At 56.2% G+C, this 15,757-nt stretch overlaps 4 protein-coding genes across 4 annotated transcripts; 2 read left to right on the forward strand and 2 right to left on the reverse strand.

The window, feature by feature from the left end:
- Positions 1–241: 241 nt before the first annotated feature.
- On the forward strand, positions 242–8,466 carry VOLCADRAFT_105409 (uncharacterized protein; the record flags this gene model as incomplete). The annotated part of the gene is made up of 14 exons (XM_002952147.1): positions 242–1,043; positions 1,309–1,833; positions 2,724–2,864; positions 3,062–3,175; positions 3,477–3,563; positions 3,871–4,107; positions 4,210–4,540; positions 4,682–4,845; positions 5,048–5,104; positions 5,292–5,456; positions 6,071–6,505; positions 6,877–7,171; positions 7,318–7,775; positions 8,353–8,466. The coding sequence occupies exons 1-14, from the start codon at positions 465–467 to the stop codon at positions 8,464–8,466; spliced, it is 3,702 nt and encodes a 1,233-aa protein (XP_002952193.1). The 5' UTR covers positions 242–464.
- A 1,089-nt stretch (positions 8,467–9,555) lies between these two features.
- On the reverse strand, positions 9,556–11,285 carry VOLCADRAFT_92856 (uncharacterized protein; the record flags this gene model as incomplete). The annotated part of the gene is made up of 3 exons (XM_002952231.1): positions 9,556–10,090; positions 10,543–10,805; positions 11,076–11,285. The coding sequence occupies 3 exons, from the start codon at positions 11,283–11,285 to the stop codon at positions 9,556–9,558; spliced, it is 1,008 nt and encodes a 335-aa protein (XP_002952277.1).
- A 1,475-nt stretch (positions 11,286–12,760) lies between these two features.
- VOLCADRAFT_92857 (uncharacterized protein) lies at positions 12,761–13,777 on the reverse strand (the record flags this gene model as incomplete). The annotated part of the gene is made up of 1 exon (XM_002952232.1): positions 12,761–13,777. One exon carries the CDS (start codon positions 13,775–13,777, stop codon positions 12,761–12,763), a length of 1,017 nt encoding a protein of 338 aa, XP_002952278.1.
- A 420-nt stretch (positions 13,778–14,197) lies between these two features.
- Positions 14,198–14,932, forward strand: VOLCADRAFT_105410 (uncharacterized protein; the record flags this gene model as incomplete). Its single annotated transcript, XM_002952148.1, has 1 exon — positions 14,198–14,932. One exon carries the CDS (start codon positions 14,198–14,200, stop codon positions 14,669–14,671), a length of 474 nt encoding a protein of 157 aa, XP_002952194.1. The 3' UTR covers positions 14,672–14,932.
- Positions 14,933–15,757: the final 825 nt, after the last annotated feature.

Below are 15,757 nucleotides of genomic sequence, written 5' to 3' on the forward strand. Positions count from 1 at the left end.
CCAAAATTTTATCATTTCACACGCCACAGTCCTCATAAGCGCGCCTCTGGGCGCTGTCCTGGATTCGGACACGCTGCCTAGGCATGAAGGGCCAAGGGCTATCTCCCGAAATCCAATTGTACGACCTTTTTCGTAAGGTGGCGGTGTACTTGTGACAGTCGTGTTACTAAGGGATGGGTATTGGTGTGTTTCAGACGACTGTTCTAATCACTGTCGACGCCAATTCGTAGCAATTTAAACGTAAGATAGCGAGCTGCGCAGCTTCATAATTTATGTATGCACGTGGTCCATTACCGGATTTATTAAGAGGAGTCGCAGACGCTCTGTTCTTGTTGCATCACGACTTTTGTCTGCAAGCCAATATTCCACGGCTGCCACCGAATGTTTTCCCCAAGTCTACAAGCAAAATGCATCCATTACAAGATATCGGGAATACGTACAACGTAAATCTGTTCTAATAGATTATGATGTACGCGCCCGAGGCTGTAAACGGAGCAGCTCGGTGCCTTGGCCGCTTCGGAGCCGCCGCGCCCTCGACTCTTCGAGCACGAGGCCCGGCACAGAGTCATCAGCCCACTAAACACTTCAACCTGGCCATCAGCATCAGCGCTGAGCTCCGAAAATGTCCGGGGACCAGTCTAATCATCCTGCAGGCGCAGTCTTCCGGGGTCCAGGACTACCCAGCTCCGAAGTCCAGAGCAGACGCAGATAAACGCATCGCTCCTAAGGCTGGGACCAGGTTCCACCGCAGGAGGTCCGCCCGCTATCGCGTGAAGCGCAGGCGAACGTCATCACATACCTACGATGATACCGATGCCAGCGACCTGGCCCTCTGGCAAGAAGACCCAGCTCCCGCTGTCGTCCATTCCACCCCCTCCTCCTCCATATCCCTTGCATCACGAACCTTTACCGGCAAAAACGCGCAAGGGCCCAGCGGTTCGGGTCCGCCCTCTGGATTCCCCCTCTCCCCCGCCACCGCGCGCGCGCTGGCACGAGGCTTCCGTCCCGTAGACCTGGCGCTCGCTAGCGCAGGGCCACTGGAGGTGGGTGTACCACAGGGCTAAAGCGCAACAATATGCTGTACTCAGGGTGCCATCGACCCCAAGAAAAAACCCAAACCCAAAACTGCCGCCCGGCTCCATTTTTTGTTCTCTTTCCCTGGAATCCCCCCTTGCCTTTCCCCTCCATATCAGCCTCTACCCCCCACTCCTAAGTTCCCCTCCTTCTCCACTTGACACTTTGGGCGTGCGTTTTTTGTTTTGGCTTCGTTTTGGCTTCCCCTTCTCCTTCGGTTCCGGGAAACTGCAGGTATGGTGTGGTAACCGCTCCGAAACGTTTCACAGCGCTCCATCCTCGTCCACTACCACGGCCACCAGCACCGCCAGCACCACGACCATCACAACCATCGCTTCAGAGCGACAGCCTCCACAACACCAGCTGCACCCGCTTGCAGGCGCAGCGAGCGCGCTCCGTCAGCAGCATGTCGCGTCGCACCCTCTCGGGTCCGAAATTGGCGGCGGCAGTGGCGCCACCGCCGCCGCCGCCGCCGCCGCGCTCGGGTCCGATCCACGTGGCGGCGGAGGCCGCCTTGCTGACGGCAGCGGCAATGACATGCTGGCGACCAGTACGGCCAGTACGACATCACAAACGGTGATGTCTCGACTTGGGGGAGGTATAGGCGCCGGCAGGGAGTGCGCGATGCCCGGCAGCAACAGCGGCGGCGGCGGCGGCGTCAGCAGTGGCGGTGATGGCGACGTGGATGTGGATGTGGTGCTCCTAGGACCATCTGGACGACCCCGAGATCTGAGTGTGCTGGTGGCGGCGGTGGAGCGGGTAAGAAAGGGGCATGAAAGGGGCGGGGTAAGGGGCATGAAAGGGGCGGGGGGGCAGAGGGGGGAAGGAACGGAAGCGAAGGGGACTGGGTGTGCATGGAAGCTGCAGTGCTTGCAGTCGCCTCTGTAACCTCCTGCACCTGGGGAGAAAGGGTGGGTGTGTTTTTTATTGTGATTTACACGTCTGTTGTCGAGGGTAACTTTAATTCCTGGTGTACAGCGCCGGGACGGGTGGGGGGACGGGTGGGGGGGAGGACGTAAAACACATCGTGGTAGGACACGAGTAGATACCCCCCTGCGCCATCCTGTTCCATCTCCTCGCCATCCCCACACAAGTATATTCTACACGAAATATGTGTTCCAGGGGGTGGTAGCGGTGGTGATAATGGCAATGCTGGTGTGTATTAACAGCCGCCGTCCACCACATCCCTAGATCGCCCTCTGCCCCCTGTATGGGATGGGATGGGATGGGATGGTTCTTTACGTTGCCGTCGTTGTCATTGTCGTCGTGTACGGCTCTCCTCGGTCTCCGCATGCCCTGACCTGACCTGACCTGGTGGGGTGCTTTTCGACTGGCGCTGGTGATGGTGCTGTTGGTGCTGTTCTATACGCGCCTGGTCCGTGTCGCCCGCGCTGCGGTTCCTTACCTCATGGGGGGATTTGATGCTGAGCAACAGGGAACTCAGGGAACGCTCGGTGGCAGCAGAAGACTGCGTGCGGGTTGAGAGTGCCGGCCGTGAAGTAGATATGGTACCCCTGATCTGATGCTGATGCTGTTCTGTTCCGGTTCTTCTTGCCCGCGGGGGTTCTCTGGTCTGGTCCTGGTCCATGTGGAATTCTGGCTGGATGCCTGGCTGGCTGGATGGATGGCTCTCGCGGTGGAGTCCTCAGCTGGTGCACCGACCCGCGGGTCGCGGCCGTGTGGGCTGTGTGGTTGTGGGCCCCAGCAGAGAGCGAGTGGAGGCGCTACAGGAGGCGGCGTTCACGTTGCTGGCGGAGCGCGGAGGAGGGCCGGAGGCCATGCACGTCATGGTGGGTGGGTCTGCAACTCATTTGGCGTGTAGGGGGTTGGGCCCGGTTTTTCCCTTTTCGCTAATATGCATAAATAAATATCGGCAATAACCTTGGATATACCTTTACCAGCAGTAACCTTCATATAACCTATTTGAAACCTGTTTTCCTTACTCCCCCACTCGCTCTCCGTGTGCGTTTTCCTCGGTTCCAAGCAGGCCATCCACGGGGGCACCAGCTTCCGTGAAGATGTTTCTGGACTTCGCTCCCAGCCCCCCGATCTGCTGCTGACCACTCCAGGGAGGATGTTGGAGCTGCTGACTACCGACCAGGTGGGGTGGGGGGTAATAGACGTTCAGGGAGCCATGCCGCAGTTGGCTCCCACAACGCCAACTGGTCATTATTACTATTATTATCATTATTATTATTGTTGTTGTAATATTTTGTGTGTTGTTGTAATATTTTGTGTGGGGTTCCGTGTTTTTTGTTTGCCACTTGCTTGCGAACTGCGTCTCATCCACCCCGTTAATACTCGGCCTTCGTAGACTTTGTGAATGCAAGTGAATCATCATGGCTGTCTTTTATAGTCTCTGACTGCTGCACCTGTAATGTCATGAAATTTACTGTGCGCAGGTGCAGCTAGGCCACCTGTTCGAATCCTTACGGGTGCTGGTCTTTGACGGCGCGGAGGTGCTGTCCTCCCGGGCCTTCCGGCCGCAGGTGAGGCTGTGAGGCAGGGTGGGCGTGGTGTCGCTGGTGTGTGTGTGTGTGTGTGTGTGTGTGTGGTTGTTACAGTGGGCTCCAGACTCCCGAAGAGTAGAGCCATCGGGCCAGCTGGCCGCTGGTGCCGGCGGGTTTCACCACATTGGCCTGGGGGCACAGAGAATGTGGAGGAGAAAGGATCTGTGCCGGTCTATCTGTCAGAATGTCTGTATGTCGGCGGTCGTATGTTTTGTACTTTTTACATCCCAATCGGGCTCCACCACGCCTCCTCTCACCACCCGATCGTCCCGATTTTCATCCACAGGTGGAGAGGCTGCTGCGGCTGCTGCCCAACGCGGCCCTCTGCACCACTACGGCATCGCCGCGGAGGAGGGTTCCGGAGCGAAGGGGGGCAGTTGCGGCGGCGGCGGGAAGGACGGCGGGAGGGTACGTGTCCCGCGCCGTGACGCTCGTTGCCGCCGCCGCTGCCGCCAACACTTTTGCCAGCGTCGCTGAATACGCAACTGCTGGCGGCGGCGTGACGTCACTGCCGGCAGCGCCGGTGAGTGGAGCCCGAGGTATCGGTAGCGAAGGCGCAGGGCCGCCAACGACGGCTCGCGCCGCCGCCGCCGCCGCGGCGCTTCGTTTCCGTGCTGCGGACCAGCTGTTTGAGGTATCTCGCCCGCTGAGGACGCAGCAACCTCCACCAGCAACACTGTTGGCGCGCCAAGGCCTCCAGGGCACGGCGGCGCCGGTCGCGGCCTCGACTAGCGGTGCCACCGCTGCCGCCGACGGCTCCTCTTTGCAGTTTGATCTCAAGTCTCTGACCGGGCTGGCGCTTCGAAGCGGCTTTGCGACGTTCACGCTCCCCGGCAATGCTGACGGCGGCAAACGCACCTTGGCCGCGGCTGTCGCGACGGCGCTTGACGGCAGCACTTGGGTGCCGCCATGTGCCGTGCAGAGCGGGGGCGCCGTTACAGTGCCCTCGGCACGAGGTGAGGGAGCGACCCATGGGTCATTGACGCAATTGGGGCCTAAGCTCAGTTTGGGCCCGACGGTGGCGTCGCCGTCGGCGGTCCTCATGGATGGCGGTACGGCTGCGTCTGGATCGCCATCGTCCCGTCATGTGCCGTCAGAGGTTGGAACCGTCGTCAGCCCGCTCGGCGCGGCGACAGCGCCGCCGCCGCCGTTTCATCATCAGCTGGTGCCCCTGCACGTCTTGGCCGTGCCGTACGAAGAGCACCTGCCGTACCTTTACGTTGTTGTACGACAACACATGCTGTCCGAGGGGCGCCACAAGGTACGGCTGGACGAGCGACGGGATGGGACTCCAACACGGGCGATGGATGGGCCCCCCGAGGTGTAGAAAAACCCTTTTCCTCCGGCGGCCTGTGGTTACCCGGGTTTACACCCTCTCTCCCCCCCTTCCAGGATCATCCACTCCTTTTCAATTGTTAGGTATTTGCCCCCCTGTTCCCGCCTTTACGCCACTTGTCGTACAGATCGTCGTACAGTTCCCAAGCGCCCATTTGGCCAACCTGTATGCCCGGCTGTTCCAGGTAGGCCGGGGGTTGCGCTTTGTGACCGGAAGTCCACCCCCCTCCAGACTCTTAAGTCGAATATTTAATCACCTCGATCTCCCAAACCTACGCGCACACACACACACACGCGCGCGCATGCGCATATACACACACATACCACCCCCCACATACGCATGTATATGTATGTATGTATGTACACACGCAGGCACTGGGTTTCCCTGCCGCCTGCGCGCACAGCCGCAAGGGCCGTGTGGGCCGTCAGGAGGCGGTCCGGGACTTCTCCGCCGCCCACCGGGGGCTGCTGTTCTGCACCGAGATGGGATCCGGGGGGCTGGACGGGGCGAGCTGCGGACTGACCCTGATGGTTTGGGTGAGTCGAGAAAAGAGGAGACGGGAGGGAGAGGAGAGGAGGGGGAAGGGGGATTCATATGATCCGATAAAAACACAGAAATGAGCTGCCTGACTGCCGGAAGGCATCCAAATAGTCCGAAACTGTCCCTAGGGAGTGAGGGAATAGTCCTCTAAGCGATGATGAAGCCACATCGACCCGTGGTTGTGCCGGAAGTAAAGTCCGTTTTTTACGTTAGTGAGATTTTTTGTGGTGTAGTCGTGGTGTCTGGCCTCGTAAGATTGAGGCCTCGTAAGATTGATATCCTGCGTAGTGTAGAGGAGCTGTCTGTAGTGGGGGCACCTATAGTAGGGAGGTTAGGGAGGGGGGGAGAAGGAGTGGTCGTGGTAGCGGGGTTGGGGGGGGGGGAAAAGAGGGGGTCATCATGATAACTTGACGGTACACTTGGTACATGTGTAAAAAGAGGGAGAAGAGGGGAGCTTGTGTATAAATAAGTTTGGGGGGGGGAAGAAAGGGTATTGGTTTGTTTCCGGTTCTGTTTGAACGGTTGTAAGTTGTACGGACAAACGACGTGAAGGGGGGTATCGCTGGCAGTCAACTGATTGCGTCGGTGTGGTGGGGGTTTTGCATCACAGGTGGGTCTGCCACGGCAACCAGGACAGCTTGTGCAGTACATGGCTGCCGTACAGCAAGCTGCAACTGCTGCTGCTGCCGCTGCGGCGGCGACGCTGCCGACGGCAATGGCCAGCGGCGTAGCTGCTGCGGCGGCGGCACAGCAGCGACAGGGGCTACGTGATGTCCGCAACCAAGGCCCTGGCATTGTCGATGCCACCGCCGCCACGGGTGATGCAGCGGCTGCCAAGAATGATACGAGTGCCGTGGCGGCGGATGCTAATGCTCGTGTTCCTGCCGCGCGCGAGGTAGCGGCGGCAGAAGGCCGTCCGCCGTCACCGTCGTCGCCGCCACGTTGCCTTCTGGTTCTGAACGACGTGGAGGCGCCGCGGGTGGTGGCATTGGCGGCGGGAGAGGCACTGGCGGCCGCTGGGCTGGGGCGCGTGGTGCCGGTGCAGGTGCGTTGCCGTGGACCTGGACTTGCTGATAGAGTGGATCGTTGCACTATCGCATTGGATAGTGGACTTTTATGTATGTCTCCTTCCCTTCGCTGAATCCCTTTCCCCCTCCGTTTTCGTGGGTTTCTTCAGGGTTACGTGGGTTACTTCTCCGCTGCTGCTGTTCGTGTTCGATTTTGTCTTTCCTTTCCTTTCCTTACCGCTGTCGAGTCCTCCTGCAAACAGGCCTCCGAACCGCCCTCTGCCTCCTCATTTCCCGCTTCTCTGTGTCCTGATCCTGAATGAAACTTTTCTTTCCTCCACTTCTCCGCTCTCCCTCCTCCTCCTCCTCCTCCTCCGCCTCCCCTGCTCCTCCCCCGCTGCCCGCGCAGCCCGGCGCCTGGTCTGGGCCTCTGGAGGACGTGTCCCGTCTCGTCCAGAAGGCCCTTACCCGGGTGCCCCCCGATGTGAAGCTCAAGGGCTTGGAGGGGCTGTTGGGTCACATGTGGGCGACCAGGACGAGCACGGTAGCGCCGGGGACGGCGTGGGGGCCGGCAGTGTCGGTGTCCGCCGCTGGCGGCAGCGGCGGCGGCGGATGGCCTAGCTGGGTTGCTCTGGGTGCGGGTCTGGGGCCTCAGCCGGAGCAGCAACTCGGTGCCTGGGCTCGGCGGTTCGCTGAAGCCATGGGTGAGTGGCTGGGTGGAGGTGGCTAGGGAGATGCTTCGCTTCTTTACCTATTTCACGAAATATCTTCCGTAGGGTTCCTACTCCTATCCCTTCCCCGTGTATCTAACCGCTCCCCCCTCAACCCGGGCCCCTCCGCCCTTCTTCAGGTCTGCCTCAGCCGCCGCTGCTCTCTCGCCACGTAGCCGCGAGAATGGGCCTTCGCAGCATCCCTGGAGTCAACATGGTGGATTTCCATATTGGCCGACCGCCACCGCCAGGCACGGTCCCGACAACGACGACGGTGACGCCACAAGCGCCGCCGCCTCCGTCGGCAGGTTTGAGGTTGGCCGTACGGTTGCAACTGCAGCGGCAGCGGCGACGGGAACGGGAGATCCAGCAGATGATAAATGGCGAGCAGCGCCAGTTGATGTTGCAGCAGGTAAAGAGGGAGAAGGAGAAGAAGCGGCTGCAGCAGGAGGAGGAGCGAAAACGTCAGCAGGAGGAAGCTAGGCTAAAGCGGCAGGAGCGGCAGCAGCTGTTGCGTGAGGAGCGGCCCAAGTTGCACCCACCATCGGTCATTGGGCGCTATCGCTGGTTTAGGGCGCTGAAGCGTGCCCAGAAGAAGGTTCAGGGATAGGATTAGGCTTTTACAGAAGCAGGAAGTGCTGCTGGCTTTAGTTTTATAGCTTAGGGCGCCTGAGGGGTCATACTCGCAGGCATTGCTTCGGTCCCGGCTTGTCAACAGTCCTATAGAGGATGCGAGCATTTTGTATGATAATAGCCTATGTGTGTAGGTTCCGTGTTTGTTAGGGTTTTTTCGCCCAATTGCTGTCTGGGCTCGCGGTCAGGATGTTTGCAGCTTCAGGAATTTATCTTGACGATTTGCAGTGACGTACTGTCCACGCGACGTCGTACATAATGGCCTGTGGCAAATCGTCTGAAACAGAGGAGTTAACCTTAAGACTGTATAGGATGCCTTACTGCGCCTCGACTCTAGCGTGGGTATACTACCCACCTACACACATCGCAATACTTGGCCAGTATACTCTCGCAGACTGCATACGATCCTGGAACCCAACGAACCCATCCACCAACCATTCTCCACACCCTTGCACTTGGGCCCCTTCTGCCTATGCGCTTCCAGCAACCCCGCCTCATCGCCCCTATTACCTCCTCCACCTCCACCACCTTTTCCCGACCAGGACGCAATCCGGGATAGTAAGCACAGCTACCCACAGCAGCTGTCAGGCTTGCGTCGACGGCGCTGCCAACTAGGGCTTGTTCCCTGTCGGCAACGTGGCGTCGTGGGCAGCTGAGCCCATAACCACCGCTCTACACCCTCCGTGATCCAGACCACCAATCAGTATTACCGCCACCGACCCCTTTACTGTAGGAGAACAGAGACACCACGTGCCCTTCCCCGAAGGCCTGACCCAAACCATCTCTAGCCAAAGCCTCCCTGCTGCGCCGACACTGATGCCGCCAGCACCTCGGCCTGGATACATCCTGCATATAAAAAAAGTGAGACCGCAACGACCCAAATCGAGGAACCTCAACCTGAACCACCCGTGTGTAGTGATCTCAAAGCCCCAACCCCAAGGGCTGAGCTACACGTCCCTTGGAAGCAAAATATGCAACCACCGACCGAAGGACCGCCGGAGAGCCGTTGGACAGAGGACATGAATGCGTCAGTGGGCACTCCTGCTACTTCCGTAATCGTTCATCTAAAAAACAAAATAGGAATGGCACAGTGGGTTGCAGTTAGCAATCATGGAGGCTCTTCCAGCAGTGCCACCGGAACTCCCGCCCCGCAGCATCTCATCATGAATTATTTGGCAAGACAGTGATCCCCGCCCTCTGCACACACAGGCACAGACACACAGGCACTCATCGAACCAAGTGTCGCTCTTGCCTTTCTTGTTCGTTTCCACGGCATAAATGTGGGCATAAATGATCATTGGACGGATGCGTCCCCAGTTTTTACCTCCATGCGTACCTTGGAATGGGAACATGACCGACAGTCAATCTCCCTCTACCGTTGTCTGCTTCCAGTTGCCAGGCGGTCAACACACACACACACACAGTGCGCGTCTCAGGGGTTTGGCCAATGGTGGCTTTCAGATGCTAGACAAAAATGATCGCACTAACACCCGTCACTGTTGCGCTGCTAATTGGCAACATCACAGCATGTGCATCGAAGCTAAACAATGTGATTGACTGCTGGTCCCACATCCAGAGGTCACGCCGTCCTTTCACTTCCATCTCGAGCATCATACTCCAATCTTCTTTGGGATAAAATTCACATCACTGCATAAATAAAACCCCCATAAAGTCCCCCGATGACGACGGGAAACCCCCATCCTCCTCCTTTGTCCGCAGGCAAGCTAATACCTTCGCTGTAGATCTCATTCATTTTTGCGTTTTCCAGAACTTCCATTTCCCGCGGAAGCCCCGGCCCCTGCAGCCCCACTGATGCCCCCCGCAGCCGCCAGAACCCCGCTGCTACTGCCGGCAGCGGCTACGGCCTCGCTACCCAACAAATGCTGGAGCTCTGCGCCGTCAGGCTCCTGAGCACCCAAACCTGCGTCTCCACTATCGCTACCGCCAGCGGCAGCCTTTGCCACCGTAGCGTTTGCGTCACCATACCGCAAGATCAGCTCCTCCCGTACGTACAGGAGCAGCCCCAGCATGCTGAGGTGGCAACCCATGAAGAGCAGTGTGACGTGGTTGATGTGGGGCCCAAATCGGCGGCAGAGGGTGGCGTCCAGGGGGATGCCGGAGATGGCCAGCAAGCCGCCGCTGAACGTCAGCCGCTTCCACAGCCGCTGGCGACCCAGCTGGCGCCGACGGCGAAGGTACGTGCCCACAACGAACGCTGCCAGAATTGTCGTACCGACGTACAGCATCTCGGCCATGAACGGAATTTGCAGTCCAGCGAACCTGAGAAGAGGGCGTGGAGAGCATCGCAATTTGTACGAGTACGAAACTTAATAAAATGATGGGTTTATAGGGAGGTGCAACTGTATCAGTGTTGCATTCCTTATCTTTACAGTAGAGGGGATGGACCACCCCAGCTCGAAGGCTCTCGTGTCCCGTGCATGTCGCCGTGGGAGATTATCTCTTGTGAGTGAAACGGGTGGCTGTTGCGGTGCCAACCAATCGCACGCATGTCCAACCGAGCCGTCAGGTTTGAAGGTAACGTCCCCATAACTGCTTAAATTTCCTAACACGAGCACATCTTTGTACAGATCCATTAAGACCCTCTCCCGGTGATAAGATGTGAAGCACAAGCGGTTAAAACCAATGGCTATGTGCGTGCCTGAAGGCCGTCATTTGATTTGACGGGGGCGCAGCAACCCCGTCAGCAAAGCGCATGAAGTGAAAGCACTTACGCCAAGAGGCTTAAAATGCAGTTTCCCAGCAAAAGGTTGACAACTTGTTTCTTGCGAAGCCCCCTTGTTGCACGTCCAGCAGCCACGGGTTGGAACGTGTCCGAGAGCTCGTCGTTGACACAGGCATATAACGCTGAAAACGCCGAGCAGGCTGTGGCAGCTATGTCCAGAGAAATAAACAGTGGCTGCACGGGACTTGAACGGGACACCAGGCAGTGGCTCCCGAGGGCTGAGATGTTCATCATAGCGTAGAAAGACATGGCCTGTGTTTGTGGGTCAAACGACGTCAAACTTGGAACAAAGGAAGACTTTCAGCACAAATAGAGCTCTCGTCACTTTCAGGAAACAAGTTTTCATACGAAGGTATAGTCGAGCAATTACCAACTTACCAGAGCCCAGGATGATGTAGGCAGTCGACGCCATTTTGGTTGAACAGCCCTTTGAAGCTGAAAGTATCCGTATAAGCCAACCTGCAAAGCATTTTTTCACCAAATAAGATTATGCAACATCGCGGCAACTAATTGATGACTCACCGCAACGCCGAGCAGGATGACTGGCGCCAGCGCCGGCCATCTAACGGGCACAACATAGCGCCCTTCCCTGTCAACCGTAACCTCATATAAGGGTCGGGAACACTGGCGTTGCAGCTCCGGCGGGAAGAAGTGGTACCAGGTGCGCGGATGCCGTGTCCGCACCAGGTATGAAGTAAGGGGAAAGAACACATCAATGAACTCGCTTGACATCGTATGGCCCTTATCCAAAGCCACGCTGTAGAATTTGAGCTGATTAAGGCTGACATGTCATGCTTCAATGTTGAATCTGCATTTCCGTTATGTTCGGTGAAGGCCCAAGGTCGTACGGTCCCTTCACCACCTAGCACCTACCAGGCCAGAGGTCGGCAAATCGGCTTTTGTGGCTGCGGGAGTCCAAAATTTCGTTCAGTAAACCAAAAAGAACTTTTGGCGCCTTCCCGGCGCCCAAAAAAGCAGCATTATAAGCGCTGCTCGTTCATCGCAGTCCGAGTCGTCGCCATGCCAGCCCGTGCTTGCGTGCGCTGCACATGGCACGGCGGGGTTTCCCCAGCAGTGGAAACAACCATGCTAGCACCGCATCATCGTCTTGCGCCATCAGAGGTGGGCAAACGCCACGGGTACCACGGGTCCTTCCGTTGTACCCGTTGCAGAAATTCAACTCTATTCTTTATCAGGGGTACGGCAGCCGTACGGCAGGGTGCAGAAATTCCCCCCAAAAGGCAGGTTTGCGCAGTTTTGAAGCTATAAATTTTATCATTAGGTTACCAAACCTTCCATTTTACAAGGAGGTAAACGCTAGCTTTGAGAGGTTCTCGTAACGAACACTCAATTGACAACCTTGACCAGGGGCATCAGCCCCTAAACGCTTTCAGAATGCGCTGGTACTGGCTCCTTTTACTCATCTTAACTTTAGCTCCGTTCATTTGCATCCTTAGTGGCAGAGGGAGATCCAAGTCCGCGCTTTCACATTCTGGCAGAGCTGCAACCTTGCACGACGTCCGGGCTGGAAAACAGCACACTCTTGCAGATTTGTTACCTAGGCAACAACCAGACGTCATTGACCTAGAAGCTCCTGCAGCAGGGCTGGAGGTTGATTTTCAAGCTGCCAACGTGCTTTCGAAAGCGTGAATTCACTGCTCCACGATTCACCTTCTCCACCTCCGCCTGTGCCCATACCGCCACCACCTCCTGTTAAGACCAGCAAAGCGCTGGACCCCCATTGGGTCCTATTACTGTGGCTACCATTCACTGGTATATGAGTGTCGGTCATTTCCAACACCTCCCATATCTGATGCTAACGAGGACAACACCGGACAACAGGCTCTTGGACCTGGCAAAAATGTCGAAAGGTCGTGGTGCCGTCAGCTCCCACAGGCCCTGCAGAACCCTGGGCCCTCAACCACCATCACCACCACTGCTACCAAGACACCATCCCGGCTTCGAGTATCAAGGCAGGAGCTTCAGCCTTTTCCTGAAGGCTGTGAGCATCCAGAAGTTCCTGGTGAGGACAAGGGCTTCCTAGCACAGGCCGGCGGTGAGGACTTCTCCAGCTGGGCTTACTTCAAGAATCAGACAGGAACACAAGAGATGGCAAGGTGTATTTCACAGCAACCTGCTGGCACTATTCATGGCATCAGGAGAAGGAATTCAACTTAGTCCGTTGTGCCTGGGATTGCCTTCACAGACTACAAGAGGGGGGAAAAGCACGCCGTGAACCTCCCCAACACATGAGGATCATCATACTTGGTGGAGATGTTAGGGGTGTTGGCAAACACTAGGAGCTCGCATAGCTTCTCGTAGTGAGTGAATGGCATCCCAGTAGCAATGACAGTATAGGTGGCCCCAAACAAAGCCATCAATGCCTCGTCCCCAATCTGAGTCATGGATGCCATCAGCTGCTGCTGAGTCTCCTGGGCCCTCCTATCCTTATAAGCTGTCACGGCTTTGCTGTGCTTTTCCCTCCTCTCATGGTCTGTGATGGCCGAGCGATCCCAGGCACAACGGACTAAGTTGAATTCCTTCTTCTGATGCCATGAACAGTGCCAGCAGGTTGCTGTGAAGTACACCTTGCCATCTCGTTGTGTTCCTGTCTGATTCTTGAAGTAAGCCCAGCTGGAGAAGTTGTCACTGCTGGCCTGTGCTAGGAAACCCTTGTCCTCACCGGAAGTTCCTTCCGGATGCTTGCAGCCTTCAGGAAAAGGCTGAAGCTTCCGCCTTGGCACTTGAAGCCGGGATGGTGTCTTGGTAGCAGTGGTGGTGATGGCGGTTGAGGGCCCAGGGTCAGCATTGGTGGCGGGTTCTGCAGGGCCTGTGGGAGCTGATGGCACCACAACCTTTGGACATTTTTTGGTGGGTCCAAGAGCCTGCTGTCCGGTGTTGTCCTCGTTAGCATCGGATATGGGAGGTGGTGGCGGTATGGGCACAGGTGGAGGTGGAGAAGGTGAATTGTGGAGCAGTGAAAGCATGTTGGCAGCTTGAAAATCAACCTCCAGCCCTGCTGCAGGAGCTTCTAGGTCAATGACATCCGGTTGCTGCCTAGGTAACAAATCTGCAAGAGTGCACTGTTTTCCAGCCTGGACATCATGCAAGGTTGCAGCTCTGCCAGAACGTGAAAGCGAGGACTTGGATCTCCCTCTGCCACTAAGGATGCAAGTGAACAGAGCTAAAGTTAAGATGAGTAAAAGGAACCAGTACCAGCACATTCTGAAAGCGTTTAGGGGCTGATGCCCCTGGTCAAGGTCGTCAATGGACTGTTCATTATAAGAACCTCTCAAAGCTAGTGTTTACCTTAACATCCGCCATACATTATCTCAGCTAGCTCAGCCACAGCAGGCAACTCTACTGCAGCCTCCCCCACCACCTCTGCCACCACCCCCTCCCACTGCTCCTCCCCCTATGAACGGTTCTGTGTATGCAACAGCTGATGACAGTGACAGTGGCTACGACCCGTCTGACACCGAGTCTGTCTTGTCCAGTGAGTGTGATGATGATGGCATTGATGTGGATCCATCAGGTGGCGGCAAGCCTGCTGACGAGGCTGCTAAGTTTGCTTCCCTTCATGAGAAGCTGACTGACTTCACTACACATGCCTTCACTCACTTTTGGCCGATGTCCTGGGAACAATGAATGCCATGTTCAAGCTCATGCAGGCTTCTGAGTTCAAGTTCAGTGATGTACCAGGGTGTGTCGAGTGCACCAAGAATGCATTGCATGCATGCTATGTAGCTGTTGAGCCAGGAGAGTACCTCACCCCTGCACTGTCAGCATTCTTTGCCGAGATGAAGGCAAGGGGGTTCGGGTTGTACAAGGGTCACACAATCCACGATGTGCCTGCTCATCCTGAGGCCGAGGTGCACAAGCTGGTCTCTAAGTATGCTGTGAATCTCATTCACCACATCAATGAGCGGTTTCCTGATACCAGGTTCATCAGTGCTTTGGCCCTATTTGATCCCCTGGAGTATCCCGATGTTGACCAGCCCAGCCTGGTCAAATGGGGCATTGAGAAGCTACATGTTATCCAGGAGTATTTGATATCTTGCATTCCCGGGGAGATCCCCGAATTAGTCAGGAGCGCGAGATTATGGCTAGCTGCTTAGATGTGGAGTTGAGGTCACAGTTGATGAACCAGATTCGCACGCTGGATTGGTGGCGATTGCCGAGCCCTCCATCTCTTCGGGTGTTCAGGTGTATGGATGAGGAGGGGTCCCTGATGGCTGGATCCGCCGCCTTGGACTTACAGTTCATATGGCGAAGTACAGTGTGGTAGTGGTGGATGGTGCTATAAGGTGATACATCGTAGAACTGACAATGTGATAAAGCGGCCCAGAAGCCTCCCACTCTGTAACATTACATTACATCTTGCAGTGAGGCTAAGGTGCACACACGAGTGCCATCCAGTCATTTCCTTGAGGCAGGCTAAGGCGGAGTTGGCGGGTTTCCTTCCCTACCAACTCATAGGGGGTCTAACAGCGGCTAACAGGCGTGCCTGTTAGGAAATGTTAGCCTAACAGATTCTCTAACAGTGATGGGGCTGTCAGACGATGTTTGGGCTGGCGGCAGGTGGATCTGGCTGTTAACAACCATGTTGGAGAAGTAGAACAGGAATTGGTGCTGTTAGCCGTTGTTAAGGCTTGTCAGATGTTTTCAGACTGTATTTTAGCTCTGTCTCACGGTGTTGATGGATAATGTCGTTTAGAACAAACATTCTTGAACGGTTTGTAACGAAATGTCCTGCCTTTTGCCTAATATTTGGCAAACCATACGTTTCAAGCAATATCATCAATCATGCATATTACCTCGCTTATTAGCAAGGCACTAATTGACTGGATGAAAATCCAGGCTGCTGTTCCAAAAGCACTACTGCTGCAGTGAATTTAGGCATGAAACGAATGGCACTACTTACATGGCGTAAGGTATCCATGTGCTTCACAGTTTAGCATACGAAGCACTACTGCATTTGAAAAGCAGTTCAACGCCAATATCTGCTTACAGCCACCAGCAGGCCCACACGGTTGAATGATCTGCATCCACTCTCTCGTGACCGAAACACAACGTGCTGCACCTAAAGTAGGCCCTGAGCTTAAGATAGAAGAAAACATGTTGATGTTCAAATTCAAGATCCTCCCTTCATATCCAGTGACCTGCTCCACCACATACAACCCGACGTTTGCATGCAAACCCCA

Source organism: Volvox carteri (genome assembly GCF_000143455.1).
Source record: "Volvox carteri f. nagariensis unplaced genomic scaffold VOLCAscaffold_28, whole genome shotgun sequence".
Taxonomy (NCBI): domain Eukaryota; kingdom Viridiplantae; phylum Chlorophyta; class Chlorophyceae; order Chlamydomonadales; family Volvocaceae; genus Volvox; species Volvox carteri.